Consider the following 13,975-nt stretch of genomic DNA (forward strand, 5'->3'; position numbering starts at 1 on the left):
CAAACCAAGTATTTTCCATTCTTAAAATATATACAGGTAAATAATGTTATATCGTGTGAACCGCCAAGATGTAGGCATAAAAACTTTTCAACGTTTCAACCTATCTGCTAAGCCGTTAATAGTAATTGTTCCTATGCTTTTATCAATTCAGTGATTAATGCTTTGTTGATATCTGTAGATTCAGCATTTGACGTCTATTGAAAATTGACGCTATGTCCCTAATTAGTAATATGAATATTAGATTTATCTTAATTCTCAAATTGACCTCTGCTCTTCAAATTCAATAATTATACCGTTAATTGTTTTGTCCTTATTTTTCCACTAGGTGATAAACTTAATGATTCATTCACACATCATTCATTCACAATCCTTTATATTTGTCAGTTAATTTAATATATCGGTCTGTCAGTGGATATTTTTTATTTGTTGCAACGGAAGCAACACTGATTTCGAATTTACAATTCACCTGATTGATTTTCAATTAACCTCTACTAATCATCCATTAATTATTATTTCCTCTTTGTTAATATGACTCCCTCAGAATGAATAATCTTGTTGAGTGGGTGTGTGTCTGTGTTTTCTGCACATTTTCAATTATCTTTTTACTCTTACATCGATAAAAAGTGTAATGAACTGATGGAAACAGAAAAATCGAAACAGCTCTACAACGCCTCGCATTGTTTTTATTCGACTAATAAATAATAAACTGAGAAACCCAGTGAGACGAAAACGAAATATTATGAAATAAATAAAACAATTACGTGAGACAGGAAAACCGGTATATCCGTAGTACATTGCCATTATTCAATGCGTTCATAATTTTCCTCTATTTTCCACATTATAAAAATAATTATCTTCCCAGTGTTACACATCTTAAATTCTGTCTGCATTATTGAAAATGTTCTAAGCCTTCATCATCTACCTTAATTATTTTTTTTTTCACATTAAAAATTGACTGTTGGAACGTTAAGACTTGGTGAATTCGGATACCATTCACGATTTATCTCGTGCGTTTGATTATTCAATAAATTCAAGTGCACACCCCCGTATTACCGTATGCATCTGATTTTTCGCCCTAGCCATTACTAATTAGCTATCAATAATTCAAAATTCCCACTCAATATCCGTATAAACTATACTCGCTGTCAATTAATTTATAATTTTTCTCTAAATTTCCCGGCAACCTGCCACGTGGGCTCCATTTCTTCAATTATTCACTTGTATTTTCATTCACTTTTTGTATCATATATCATGTGATATTATTATATTAACGAACATATGAGATTTTAATTTGTGTATGGCTCTAAGGCGCACGCGTACACGTGTTATGTGCGTGTCATGGCAAGTAGATAATTTGATAGTAAATTTCAAGGTAAAATACTAGAGCCGTAGGAGTAGAGCCCGTTGGCAGCTGGTTCTTACAAACCAGACAGTCCACCAGTAAAAATTTGAGGTGTAAAGGAAAAATAATGCAAGTCGAGAGATGGAGTGGAAAAAAAAAACATGAAAATAGAAGTAGGTTACAGAAAAACATCAAACATAGAGATAGAGATATAATGTCTCACAGAAAGTTTTAGGCAGAGACTATATTAGGTACATATGATAGAGTTATTACATAACATTTATGAAATAAATATAGAGAGTATAGAGACATGATTGATCAACTAGGGATAACGTATTAGATCAAACTCAAAGGATTGAATCGTGTTGCGTCCATTATGATTACGATATCTGAGAAATTATGCAACTTGTACTCAGCTAGCGACTCGCAAAGCTCGATTGTCACATTTTGGCTTTTATCATCTCTTATTATCATTTTAATCAAATTCATTATAATAACTCAAGTTCTGCGCGTTATCCGTAGTATTGCATGTACATAGAGTTGAGTGATGATTATAATTTAATAACAATCATAAGCTTAAGTATAAAGCCTCTTGAGAGTACAATAATATGTATAGATTCAATAACTTGTATAGACCGGTTCGATCCCTTCTTTCTTTTTAATTAGCTCGGTCTAACGTATTCTTTAGTAATTTTTTTGTTAATACAAGTTGATGACGTTGATCCCATATAATATGTATTTGAACATCTAGGCACAATTCCTAACGATTGCATTCAGTAATGGTTTCTTTTTTTCACTTTTTTTTGCGTCTTCATTGAGATATAATTTTGTTGTAGACTCATTTCATTTCCTCGTGCGTTCACCCGAGGGAAATTTATACAACTCTCACGGATTTTTATCAATCAGTGTTTACATCTGAATTTGTGAGATGTATCTTAGAGAAATTTAGCAATGACTCTTGTCTCTTGAAACCCAGAGATAGATTTAGAGGAATTATGAAATAAGGGAAAACAATGAACACGGGAGAATTCTGTAATTATTTTTGTCTTTACAAATTCTCTCCCAACAATAATGTAAAGTAAATGAGGATTTATAATAGTAATAGTGAAAATCGACGGAAGATATGAAAAATAGATGGGGAAAAGAATTGTGTGATAATTGACGGTTCGCAATTGAAATGATTGACAATTCGTATCAATGGAGGAAGAATTGTTTCCAGATAGATCTAACGACAATTAAAAAAGAAAGTTTGAGCTCTCCCATTACATTCATTATAAGTGTAGACTAAAATGGAAAGATTATGAAAAAAAAGTAGATCACGAGTGCAATATCATCAGAGGAAGGATAATGGAGATGAAAAATGAGTGAATCGGTCGTGTATTTTACGCGTACGCCTCGTGTTACTGTGGGCTTCATAGAAAATCAGAATCGAGATAACGTAGTCTCTTTATTATCATAAAACTGTACTGTTATGTGCCTTTCTCAAATGTTCAGAATCTTTTTGTCGTCTTTCAAGTGAAAAAAAAAAATATAAAAAAAACTTCCACGAATTTCCCAATACGTCAGTGGTCCCCCCAATCACATGCCTTAGTGAGATTTCTCAATCTCCCCCCCAATTTAAAAATGTACAATTTTATAATAATTAAACGTCCTCAATGAGCATGTGCAATACCCACATTTCGCGTGCTGCGCGTTAACACTTTCGTTGCGAGAGGTACATATGTATTCTTTTATTTTAAAATCTTTATATGTTTTACTCTTCTCCCTCTCTGTCTCTCATTTATAATAAAGTACACGCTTTTGTTTCTCAGAATGTTTTTTGAATTTCACTTTTTTTCTTTTATGACTAACCCTAATAAACATACTAAGAGCTTAACCGTAAAACGCCCGCTCGGACAATTATTTCTCTTTTTGTTAAAAAATGATTTGTCTTGCCGGAGCTGAGCTGATTGTGATTTGCAACGCAATTCCTGGCCCAATAATTGGTTTCTTCTTTTAATTTCAACATATGTATTTTTTTAGTTTTTTATTTTATTTTTTGTTCATTATCCAATAGACAATGTTGATGGCCAAAATCCCCAGGGGCATCGCTGATACATTTCTCTTGCGGAAAAACATTCCTGTCTCAAATATTTCGTTTTTTTAAAACTAATTTGAGGGGAAAGTTCATTAGAAATAATCAGCGATGGGTCAAGGGGATTGATCAGCCTATCGGGGCACGTTAGAACGGAAGGGCAACAGGGAGAGTGAAAAAAAACGGTAAGGACCGGAGACACGTTGGTGATACTTGTACATATACGTATTCTTAAAAAGTGTCGAATGAGAGAATTGTTCGAAAAATTCAAGAGATTTGTCAGAGTCAAAGGCAAGAATTGAATGAGTGAGTGGTGCGTGGCAGCTTGAACATTCTTTTAGGGTTTTTCTCTAGTCAATTGGTTGATAGAGAGTGATTGTCTTTAATTATACACATTTGTATTTCCAGAGTTTGGAAATAATAAATCCATTCCATTACTTTATTATATCGCATTCTTCACTAGTTAAATCCTAAAACTCTACAATTTATGCGTCCTTCTTTTCTCCTCTTACTTCTTAACATTATCGAAAAAAGTGAGGCTCCGGGAAAAGTCTTATGAAAACCCGGTGGAATTGCTCAAATTGTACATTTATCTAGTTATATCGCATGATTTTTCTGGAAAAAAATTCTAGATTAACTATCTCTCTTTATATCACTTTCTTTTTCATTAATTCCAACACCGATACAGAGACATTGATTGATTTATAAGTATAGAATTGGCAATATAGACGATATTTGTTACGGAATTGTCTTCTTAATATATAATAATATATTCTCTTCTTTTGTCGCTAAACCGAAGCCGACACCCAAAACTCCACGAATCACAGTGCCCCGTGCTCAATTCACTAATATAATTAGCCTCTTATATATTGCTAAAATCAACTAAACTTCAAAATTAATCATTCATTAACTTTTCTCCCAGATTCATCTTCCTGAAAGTGATCAACGATCAACGTTCACTCAAAAAGAATTTCCACCAGTAAAACCTGAAATTATCCTATTTGATTTATCAAACATTGACAATTGAAATAAACAAAACGTTTCAATATAATTTTCAAGTAATAAGAATTTCCAAATAGTTTAAATGACGCCACAATTTAAACCCTGGGTACTTGAAGCTTCTCAAATACAGTGTCCAATCGAATGTTAAATTTACTTGATATACTGATGTTATACAATATTTTCATTTTCATTAATTTACCTTTGTCTCTAAACTTATTTTTCTGTTGCTATTTATATTATGGTACCCTGACTTGGAACTGGGAACCAACCTGTTGAGGCAAATTGATTTTACTAATTCCTTTCATTGGTTGCTGTCAGTCAAATAACATGCGTTTATGAATAGTAACACGATAATCCGAGCAATTACATTCTATACAATATAATGCTTGCTCCTTTGGTTTTATCTACTCATTTAATGTGATAATTCATGCTGTCCTTAGCGACTGTTAATAAAATATATATGCATATTCGTATTACTGAATATACATGTGGCCATGTGATGGCCATTCCGCACCTGAGACGGATTTTACACGTGATTCGCTATGACGCAATCGTAGGGGAAAGGAGATTTGTCGATTTGACAGTGATTTTACTCTGATTTTGTCTGTTCAGCTTCAACGAACTTCATCAATCGCGTGTCATTATTAGTCAGGCCTCAAGGCTGTCGCCTCTTTCATGCGTATTCTCCTATTAAAAGGAAAATCGTTTAGCTCTCCTTTTTCAGTTTGGCTTTAAAAGACCCTGCTGACTGGCCCAACTCTCACCTCGGCCCCCCGTCGATCCAGCTACTTCAGTTCTCCCTTTTTAAATGACACTAAAACTAAATTCACCCAAACTATCAGTACCAAGAATCAAATTATATTCACCTCTTTCCAAGTCTTTAGCATTCATTTTTTATCTATATCCTATTTCATAATTTGATTCAAGGTGTAGTTAAACTGAAAAATTAAAAAAAATTGATGAAAGAAAATCAATAAAATGAATAAATTGTTAACGAAGGATAACGTAGGAAAGAATAAATAGAAAAAACATGTAAAAAAATCAGAATTATTATTTTTCTCGTTCAAATGTTGTTGTTTTTATATAAGGAAGCACCGAAAATTTCAATGACGGCAATAATGATAAAATAATGAATAATGTAATAATAAAATGCAGGCTTAAAAAAATTATCACCGATGTCGGGACACGTAAATCGATTTCAGAAGACCTACAGGAGCAACTTAATAGTAATAATTAAGAGAAGAAAAAATACAACGTACAAATATAACGTTAAAAAAGAGGCAATTCAACTTAACTATTCATAATATACCGCTGGAAGAAATAATACTAGAACAAATGGATTCTTTCTCGTGGGTGTGCGTGTATGAATACTCACTTTTTCCTCATTACTAGTTCAACTCCAAATTAATGTTTTCATTTATCTTTTGTGTTCATGTGAGTGCATGATAGTCCGGTCACGTCCTTCTCTTTTAATGCTATACTTTTGATAGATCTACAAGTGTTGATTAATGAGTACTACTTGATAACTACATTTTTCTTTCTTCATTCAATTAATTGGAGATTCTAAAGACACAAATAATAGATTCAAAGACTGGCCCCTTCGCTCATGCCGGCTGCTGTAAGATGTATTTATCTCCCTCTATTCATTCAGCTATTGCAATTTTTGGTCGTTACACAAATATATAATATTCAAATTCATCGTTACTTCAGTACATTGGGAGACTCATTACCAAGGCATTCCCATGTTATCTCCTGTTATATCTTGATTGAATAATAAGCTTAGTTTGGCACATACACCACTACCTGGGCCGGCACTCGCTTATAATATTATTCTGTTTTTTGTTTTCTCAATAATTTTTTTAAGATTTACGTCTCTTCAAAATCATTCATGCAAAATATTCGCGCTCACACATCATTTACACTGGATGCACGCGGTTGTATCCCGTAATTACAGTACCATTGAAATGTTAATTGACTCCAACAGAACGTCATGTCTAATAGACGAAACGTAGCTAGCTTACTTAGCATTTAGATTTGTATATATAGTTTCTCTTATTTGTGTTTGTTTTCTTTTTCTCTCTCTTCACTGAGTTGACCCGAACTCTCTTCGATTGTCGCAAAAAAGACTTGCATGTTCTCTCTCTCCTTCTACCTTTTTTTTTTGTTGTATTTTCTTTGCTTTTAATATTTTTTTTTTCATATTTTTCATTTTCTAAATTAATGGTTTCACTCGTGGCTATCGATTCCACACCTAAGCCTTTGCTGAATAACTTTGAATGAACTTGTTTTTATTTTACAACGATATTTATCGCACCTTTCTGCATTTTTTTTATTTCTTTATCTTGATAGTTTCGATGAAATGGTATTATGTAGCATTAAAGAATGTAAAACTAGGCCAGTTTGTGAGACTAAATCATAAGTATCTAAATTCGAAGCGTTATTTTATCATGAGTTCTTCCTTCTATCATGTCGTTTCATCATACAATAACTTTTATCCATCGAATTGGTGTTGAAAATTTAATGATTAAAATATAAGTATTCAAACTAATTACATTTACGTTCGCTTTTTCACTGCTTGAAAGTGCATAGTCCCTGATCAATATTACATATCCAACTAATTATAAAATTGGGAGGTGTATTTCGAATGATTCTTCACCGCTAACAATATATCATTTCGAGTTAAAGGATAATGATTGTGTGTTCAGCTGTTGGTGGAAGACAATTTTTCCATTATATATCCTCACGGCCATGTTTGGTATATTTGAATAGTGTATTCTTCAACCCACAACTATTCCTTTACGTTTTTTTTTTGTGATAAATATAAATTAGAATTCTGTTATCCATTTATCCGACGAATTTGAAAATTCAAAAGCGACGATATGTTTGACGGTCACTCTTTAAAAATGCCATGATAAAAAAGGAAAGTGTAAATATAAAACTCTTAAAAAGTGACAATACACAGAGATATGAAGACAACTATGTAAATGATAATGAGAAAAAAAGCAATAATCTTAACGTGCAAAACCGTGTACGTACTTGTATAAAGAATACTCACGAAAAAATATTTTTTAAATATCTACTACAACTAAATGAGAGGAGAAAAAAAAAAGAATTCACGATGGTCCACGGCAATATTGACAGCAAAGTGATAAAGAAAATGTAAAAAACGGCATAAAATGAAGAATACAATTTTAGGGACTCATTTGTACCACATGTGCCGATTTTGTATTAAAAAAAATATCAGCACGATTGTCTTGCATTTTTGTTATTAATTTTTTTCTCCCAATCCGCGGTCTTCCGTCAACGGTTAGATTATCAACGATTGACTAGGAAAACATGGGATTATCCACCAATTTCAATCAATCCCTGATAAACGGAATACGATGGGTATTACCAAATAGCAGTTTAAAGGGGTGATATAGAAATGAATAAATCGATTTCCACAGGTGAAATGTTCCTCAACACCTCCAAAAAACTGCAAAGGGTCCCGTTTGAGAATTGGCATTGAATTATTCTTATTGTTTATCATCTTCACTTTACTGTTACATCTAAACTATAGCAAAGTGAAAATGATGTAGTTTCATAATATTGAAATGCGATTAGATTTTCATTCAATCATTTTCCAATGATACTCTGCCTCCTCTGTATCACTTAATGGTAAAAACCCTTAATCATTATCATTACAATAATAATAGTTATTATTAATAATCACCAGCAACTGTATTTTGGCCGCTATTGCGACCGTCCGATAAATCCTAGAATACATGTAGTCAGCTTATTCATTGAAACGTCAATTCTTCGATAGAGAATCAATCGATCTTCCACTCTCCGTTTCGAAAATTCATTGTTTTCCACATAAGTTTGCTCCATAACAAATCGCGCTCAATATCTCACCAGAATTTTCATCTCTTCATCTGAATATTCACCTCTTCTCCTGTCACAGAAGCTTTCAAATGTCGAAAGCCAAATAAAGCGAATTACTAAAGTTGATGAATTCAGAAATACTTTTCAACTTCGGAATGTGACAAGCTGCGACGGTAAACCAAAAATGATGTTTCATTGAACCATGCTTCGTATTTTTGACGTTCGACGTCTGCGAGACTTCAGTAACAATGTCAAAAATATTGATGCATCAATACATAGTCATATGCTTAGTCCGTTGGACAATCAGTCATATAGGGCACTGGAGTACCAGTAGCGGACAAGGGCGAACGGCTGGAAACACTGCGACTCTACGTGTTGATGATGTAACTTGTGTTGTTAGATGTTGCTCTTTGAGAATGACACTCGCAGATGATTTGACTCACTCAGTTGATAATTGTGCATTTTCTGAAATACATAATACCGCATTAATACTGCATTGTAATACTTTAATCGAGACAGCATAATGCAACTGCAAAGTAACTCACAATTAGCGCTGCAACAGCCTCGTCCATACTTGGCATCTGGATCAGAGCCATTTTCCTGTCTTTTGGGAAGAATTTGAATGCCTTCACTGTGAATCCATTCTGGGTAAACGCATCTTTTATTTCCTCTTCAGTCACCGTTGCTCTGTCATCAATATATCACAATTATCAATCTTGTCATTTGTAATTGGTATTGTTAAAGTAACAGATACTCACGGAATGTTTGATAAATGCAGGGTAGCACTTGGTGGATAGATATTTTGATAGTTCTTAGAGCCGGGCTTCTTAAATCGATGGAGAGGACTGTTGGTGTAGTCTTTGGTGAGACCTGCATCGGGTTGACCTTCCTTTGGCAGCTGAACTGTTTGATGCTTGCTGACCATTACTCTGATTTGTTTTCCAAACACTCGAAGCTTGTCCATGTGAGTCATAGCTGATTTCAAAGTGCAATGTAATATATATAAAGATTAGTAATTAAGAAGATGTAGAGGAATTTTGTTGAGGGATGATGCTTGATCACTTACCTAGGTGACCCTGCTGAGGTTCGGCCATTTGGATAAGGGCAGAGTCTTTTTTGTTGTATAGAATCTTCACGCGTTGTACATCCCCATAAACGCCTAGATTCGTAACATGCAAATGTTTTTATCACTGACCGGTTGCTTCTTGGTTGACGAAATAAAATTGATAACAATTGGGACGATAAGTTCGTTGAGAAAAAACAAAACAGTCTATTGGGTACGATCGGAGCGAGGTTTAGATCATGCATGACTATTCATCATAATCTATCGTTTTGTATAATTAACGAAAAACTAGCAGGCATGAATTAAACCGAATAAAATTAATGTAATCGAGTTCCTACAGAATCACATGAATTATTACTAAAGCAAAAGCTTATGTCAATATGAAGGTAACTATAATTGATATTAATCGATAAATCATTGATGAAGTGAAATAAAATTGTACAGGGAGACAATGACTTTTGAGAGGTGGAAAAACTTGACTGGAGTCTCTTCAATACTTATAACTGATGACCATAGGTAGCTATGGAATTGATCTTCTCAATTTTTCGACACGACAAACAGTTGTAGAAGGCAGTGGTCAATAGTAGGAGCTTAAAATTAATTTGATGATTAAGCAAATTGAACCATTGAAATGATTATTAGACAACGGATAGGAACAATGCGGATTTGAAACAAAAATGATTGAAGAGCAGACGAGAGAAAATAACAACAAAAAAAATAAAAATTAAAGAGATAAACGAGAACACAACATAACTGGATGTATTATGCGCCTCTGGTAGGATACGAGAACCAGTTATGGATTTGATAATCTTCAAAGCCTCGAGACTCCTCTCTGCGGCTCATTTGATTACGAATTATTACATGAGGAAAGAAATTGGTCAATATTATTAAAAAAAAACGTGAAAAAAAAGGAAACTCATTGACCTTTTAAAATATTACAATTACATGTGATTAATGACAAGCTCATAATCTCATCGATTGTAATTGGAATATTATTGAAGAATAAGTTGTAAGTGAAAAGTGAATTTGTATAATTGTTTTAAATATAATAATTAATAATGTAATATAATTAATAATATAAATGTGGAGACGTACCAAACAGGGTAAAGAGAGCGTCAGGCGTGACCATCTACACAGAGAACAGACAGAGTCCAGTCAGTAATGTAAATAGTGTAAAAATAGTGTAAACGGGAGCGCACAAGTTTCTCGAGTGAATTTCAAATTTTAAGAAGGAGAACCAATAAAATATTGTTATTGACCTTTCGGACGATGAATTAATGGTGTCGGAGATAGAGTGACAGAAGAATAGGAAATTAATTGATGATTAATAAAAAATAAATAACTGAGAAATAAAATGATGAAGCAACATAATTGAAACTATCGTGAAGCTTGTGCGCACGATACAAACGAATGAATAGTAAGTAAACACACAGTTACAGTAATAGTAGTGACAAGTTGCAGCTGCGAAATTTTTTTTCAATAACAATTGGCTGGATTTGCCTTTGTACCCGGTGATCACCCATTATTTTAATCATTTATTTCACATTTATGAGCGTTAAATCGTATATTTATTTGCAAATATTATTTCCATTTTTTTCGGTTGACTGAAAATGTTATATCACACTTGAATGTTTAATAGCGGTTTTCACCGGGCACCAGGACACGTTGAGAGTATCGTGGTAACAAAGAGGGGAGAGGAGAGGAGTATACGCCAGTAAACAAATGTATAACAGAGTGTAACATAAAAAGAAATCAAAATAAAAAATAATTTAAAAATCGTATTACATGTATAATATCGACGAACGGAAAGGAGCCAGGAAATAATTAAAATCGAGAACAATTATTGACATTTTCTTGTATTAAATTGATATTTTCTCGTTAATCAAGAACTGCAATATTATACGCAAACTTGCATAAAAACCCTGGGGCCGGCATAAATTGAATTGATTACAAGTAAAGGGCAAAAATGAAAGCTCCAGATTTTTTTAAATTTGCTGAGCCCGTGGTAGACGCGACCTGCGCGAATTATCCTCAACTATCCAGCATTGAAATTATGTGTGTATTAATTAATGCATGAAATAGGCAAATTAAGAGATGGAGTTTGCAGGGCAAGGAGAAGAGTAGGAAAATCAGGGAGTTTCGTATTTTTGTTGATTTAATATTGAAATAAAAAAAAATTTATATATACAGCAAAAAAAAAGTTGTCCAGCAGTTTCTTTCAAGTGTTCGTGCAAAGAACTTCTCGTTTCCGACCGGCGGCACATTTGACTGGGATTTATCAAATTGGATCCAATGAATTCGAGGAGAATTGCAGAGTGAAAGAAAAATAAGGAAAACAGGAATTGACAGATTTTGAGACCGGCGGAGAGATTTGAAAATGGATTAGCATTGACTTACCTCTTCATTCAAATTGGTGACTAACAGAACCGATGAAATTTGAGGGCTACCAGGTACTCTGACCCCAAGTGTTCCAGCACCTAGACTAAATCCACCGAGTCCAGCAATTCCACCACCTGGTGCCACACCATTCCCATAAGGACCAGCGAGGGGCGATGGTAATCCATGCATCGCAGCAAATGGCGATGCAAGTACGCTTGGTGCTCCTGTAATTGACTCTACTTCAGGCAATTCATGAGATTACATTAATCACACAAGTTCTCCAACTTAGTGTCGACAATTCGAAGTGACATTTTCACCAATTAATCCTTAACAATTCGATACTTACCAGGTAAACGTGCTCTTGGCTGCGAGCCTGCTGCACCAAGCAACAACTGTGGAAGTAGCTCACCACCTAGTGCCAAAGATGCTGCATCCAAATTCGGATCACCAGTTGGAAGCGTTGGATTTGTGTAATCACGTGATTTGTCATTGTTATATTTGACATTGAGACTCTGCATTTTACTAAAGTCAATGCGAAGTGTACAGCAGGAATTGTAAATGTTCTGGCCATCGAGAGACTGCAATTGTCGATTGAATTCCAAAATTAGATGAATTAAGTAAATGAAATTAATTGGATGTTGCATTTGAAAACATTGACACCCTGAAACCTCACTATCACCGGAATGACGGACATCTAAGGAAAATTCGTGCATCGTGACTAATCACTGGAATGCGCGTATACAATGATATTTGATTTTCATTAATAACCCAGTAACATGCTCACCGCACAATACTGGAAACTGTGCACTCGCTGAGCTCTAGGTACTTGCTTTAAACATGGACTGCCTTTGTTTGACTTGGGTTACTCGGCGTTTCTATATACTCTGAATGCTGAGCATATGTGTTATAACGTTCCACACCCGGTATACCCCCACTAACAGTGTTGTATGGTGGTTGGAAATAGACGAGTCCATATACAATCCCAGTGTGCATATTTGTACGTACTAATGAATTTCGTACATAATTACGCGCGTTACTGATAAATTTTACAACAGCCCATGCAGTTTCGCTATAATACTCGCCTACCACTACAATATTATGGATTTTGACTCTCACTTGACCCCATGTTCCTTTATTTTTACACCCCAAACATTAAAAATCAATGACCCGTTAATCGCTGATGCATTAACATTAACATTAACATTAACGTACTCGACTGCAAATTTATCGGTTCGTTTGGTTGAGAGGGTAAAAACATTGAGAATAGAGTATGATGTATCCAGAAGAATACTCTCAGGTGGTTCTTTCAGCCAAAGGATTTGCCAGGTGGATATGTGCATGCCGGAAATTTAAGGGGGATGTATGTCTGCGAGGAAAAATAAATTGCTATACGTACCAATTTAGCAGTCTGCGCAGACATCGTGTCCGAATACTGTATGAGTGCTTGAAATGTACCTGAAAAAAGGGGTTTTGAATGAGTGAAAAGTTCATACGAGATAAATTATTTGTGAAAACTTTGAATTCATGGAGGAGGATTGCACCTTATGCATACTTTGAAATACATGAGATACATCAAAGTTTTTTTTTGCACACTCGGGAGGGGAAAAAGGGAAGACAGAAATGGAATAAAGTCGACGAATAGCACCAGTGACTGTCTCCATAATTTATAAGATTTTTATTGTAATAGTAAGAAAGGTAAACGTTAGTCATACGATGCTGGAGTTGAAGGAGCGAAGAAGCAAGAGGAAAAAAAAACCAAAGAGGTATAGAGAAAGGTGGGGGAGAGAGAGAGAAAAAAGCTATGAGTGCATACACATCCAAAGAGTACGGCTTTCGTTTGCACGATGGAAAATTGAATTTTCGAAAGGCGACGACGGGGCCACTACTAGGGAACGTAGCAAAAGAGATGCAGGCTAGGGAAAAAGGCCACCTATGTATTACTCTAGCAGTATATGATGGTATATGGAGACAGCCCTTGAGGGGCTTTCGCCATACTTGGGACGCAATATCGAAAGTACTTTAACGGGTGCGAAAGCTCAACCCAGCATATCTCTCACACAACGTATACCTATAAACCACCTATTTTCAAATAAACAATGGAGTACTTAAACAATACTATTACTACTTACTATTTTTAGTGAATGTTACAATCTTCAGGACTTTTCCAAAACGAGTGAATATCTGAAAAGTAAAATATACAATAATGAAAATCAATGGAATAAACAAATACGCCAAATGGCGGTGAGAGAAT

At 34.5% G+C, this 13,975-nt stretch overlaps 1 protein-coding gene across 6 annotated transcripts in view; it reads right to left on the reverse strand.

Moving 5' to 3' along the window:
- Positions 1-5,449: 5,449 nt before the first annotated feature.
- The window catches only part of heph (polypyrimidine tract-binding protein 1 heph), a 72,651-nt gene continuing 64,125 nt past the window's right edge, over positions 5,450-13,975 (reverse strand). For 4 of the 6 annotated variants that reach the window (XM_011312157.1, XM_011312154.1, XM_011312158.1 and 1 more), the window contains 9 exons: positions 13,854-13,905; positions 13,121-13,179; positions 12,071-12,302; positions 11,743-11,963; positions 10,441-10,474; positions 9,349-9,441; positions 9,041-9,257; positions 8,828-8,969; positions 5,450-8,747 (listed from right to left, as the gene is read on the reverse strand). In XM_011312157.1, coding sequence (XP_011310459.1) covers positions 8,679-8,747; positions 8,828-8,969; positions 9,041-9,257; positions 9,349-9,441; positions 10,441-10,474; positions 11,743-11,963; positions 12,071-12,302; positions 13,121-13,179; positions 13,854-13,905 — 1,119 coding nt within the window. In that variant the 3' untranslated portion in view covers positions 5,450-8,678. The remainder of the gene's footprint in view (positions 8,748-8,827; positions 8,970-9,040; positions 9,258-9,348; positions 9,442-10,440; positions 10,475-11,742; positions 11,964-12,070; positions 12,303-13,120; positions 13,180-13,853; positions 13,906-13,975) is intronic. The other 2 variants (XM_011312155.1, XM_011312156.1) reach the window with 2 other exon arrangements.

This window comes from Fopius arisanus, unplaced genomic scaffold, assembly GCF_000806365.1.
Source record: "Fopius arisanus strain USDA-PBARC FA_bdor unplaced genomic scaffold, ASM80636v1 scaffold00097, whole genome shotgun sequence".
NCBI classification, from domain to species: Eukaryota; Metazoa; Arthropoda; class Insecta; order Hymenoptera; family Braconidae; genus Fopius; species Fopius arisanus.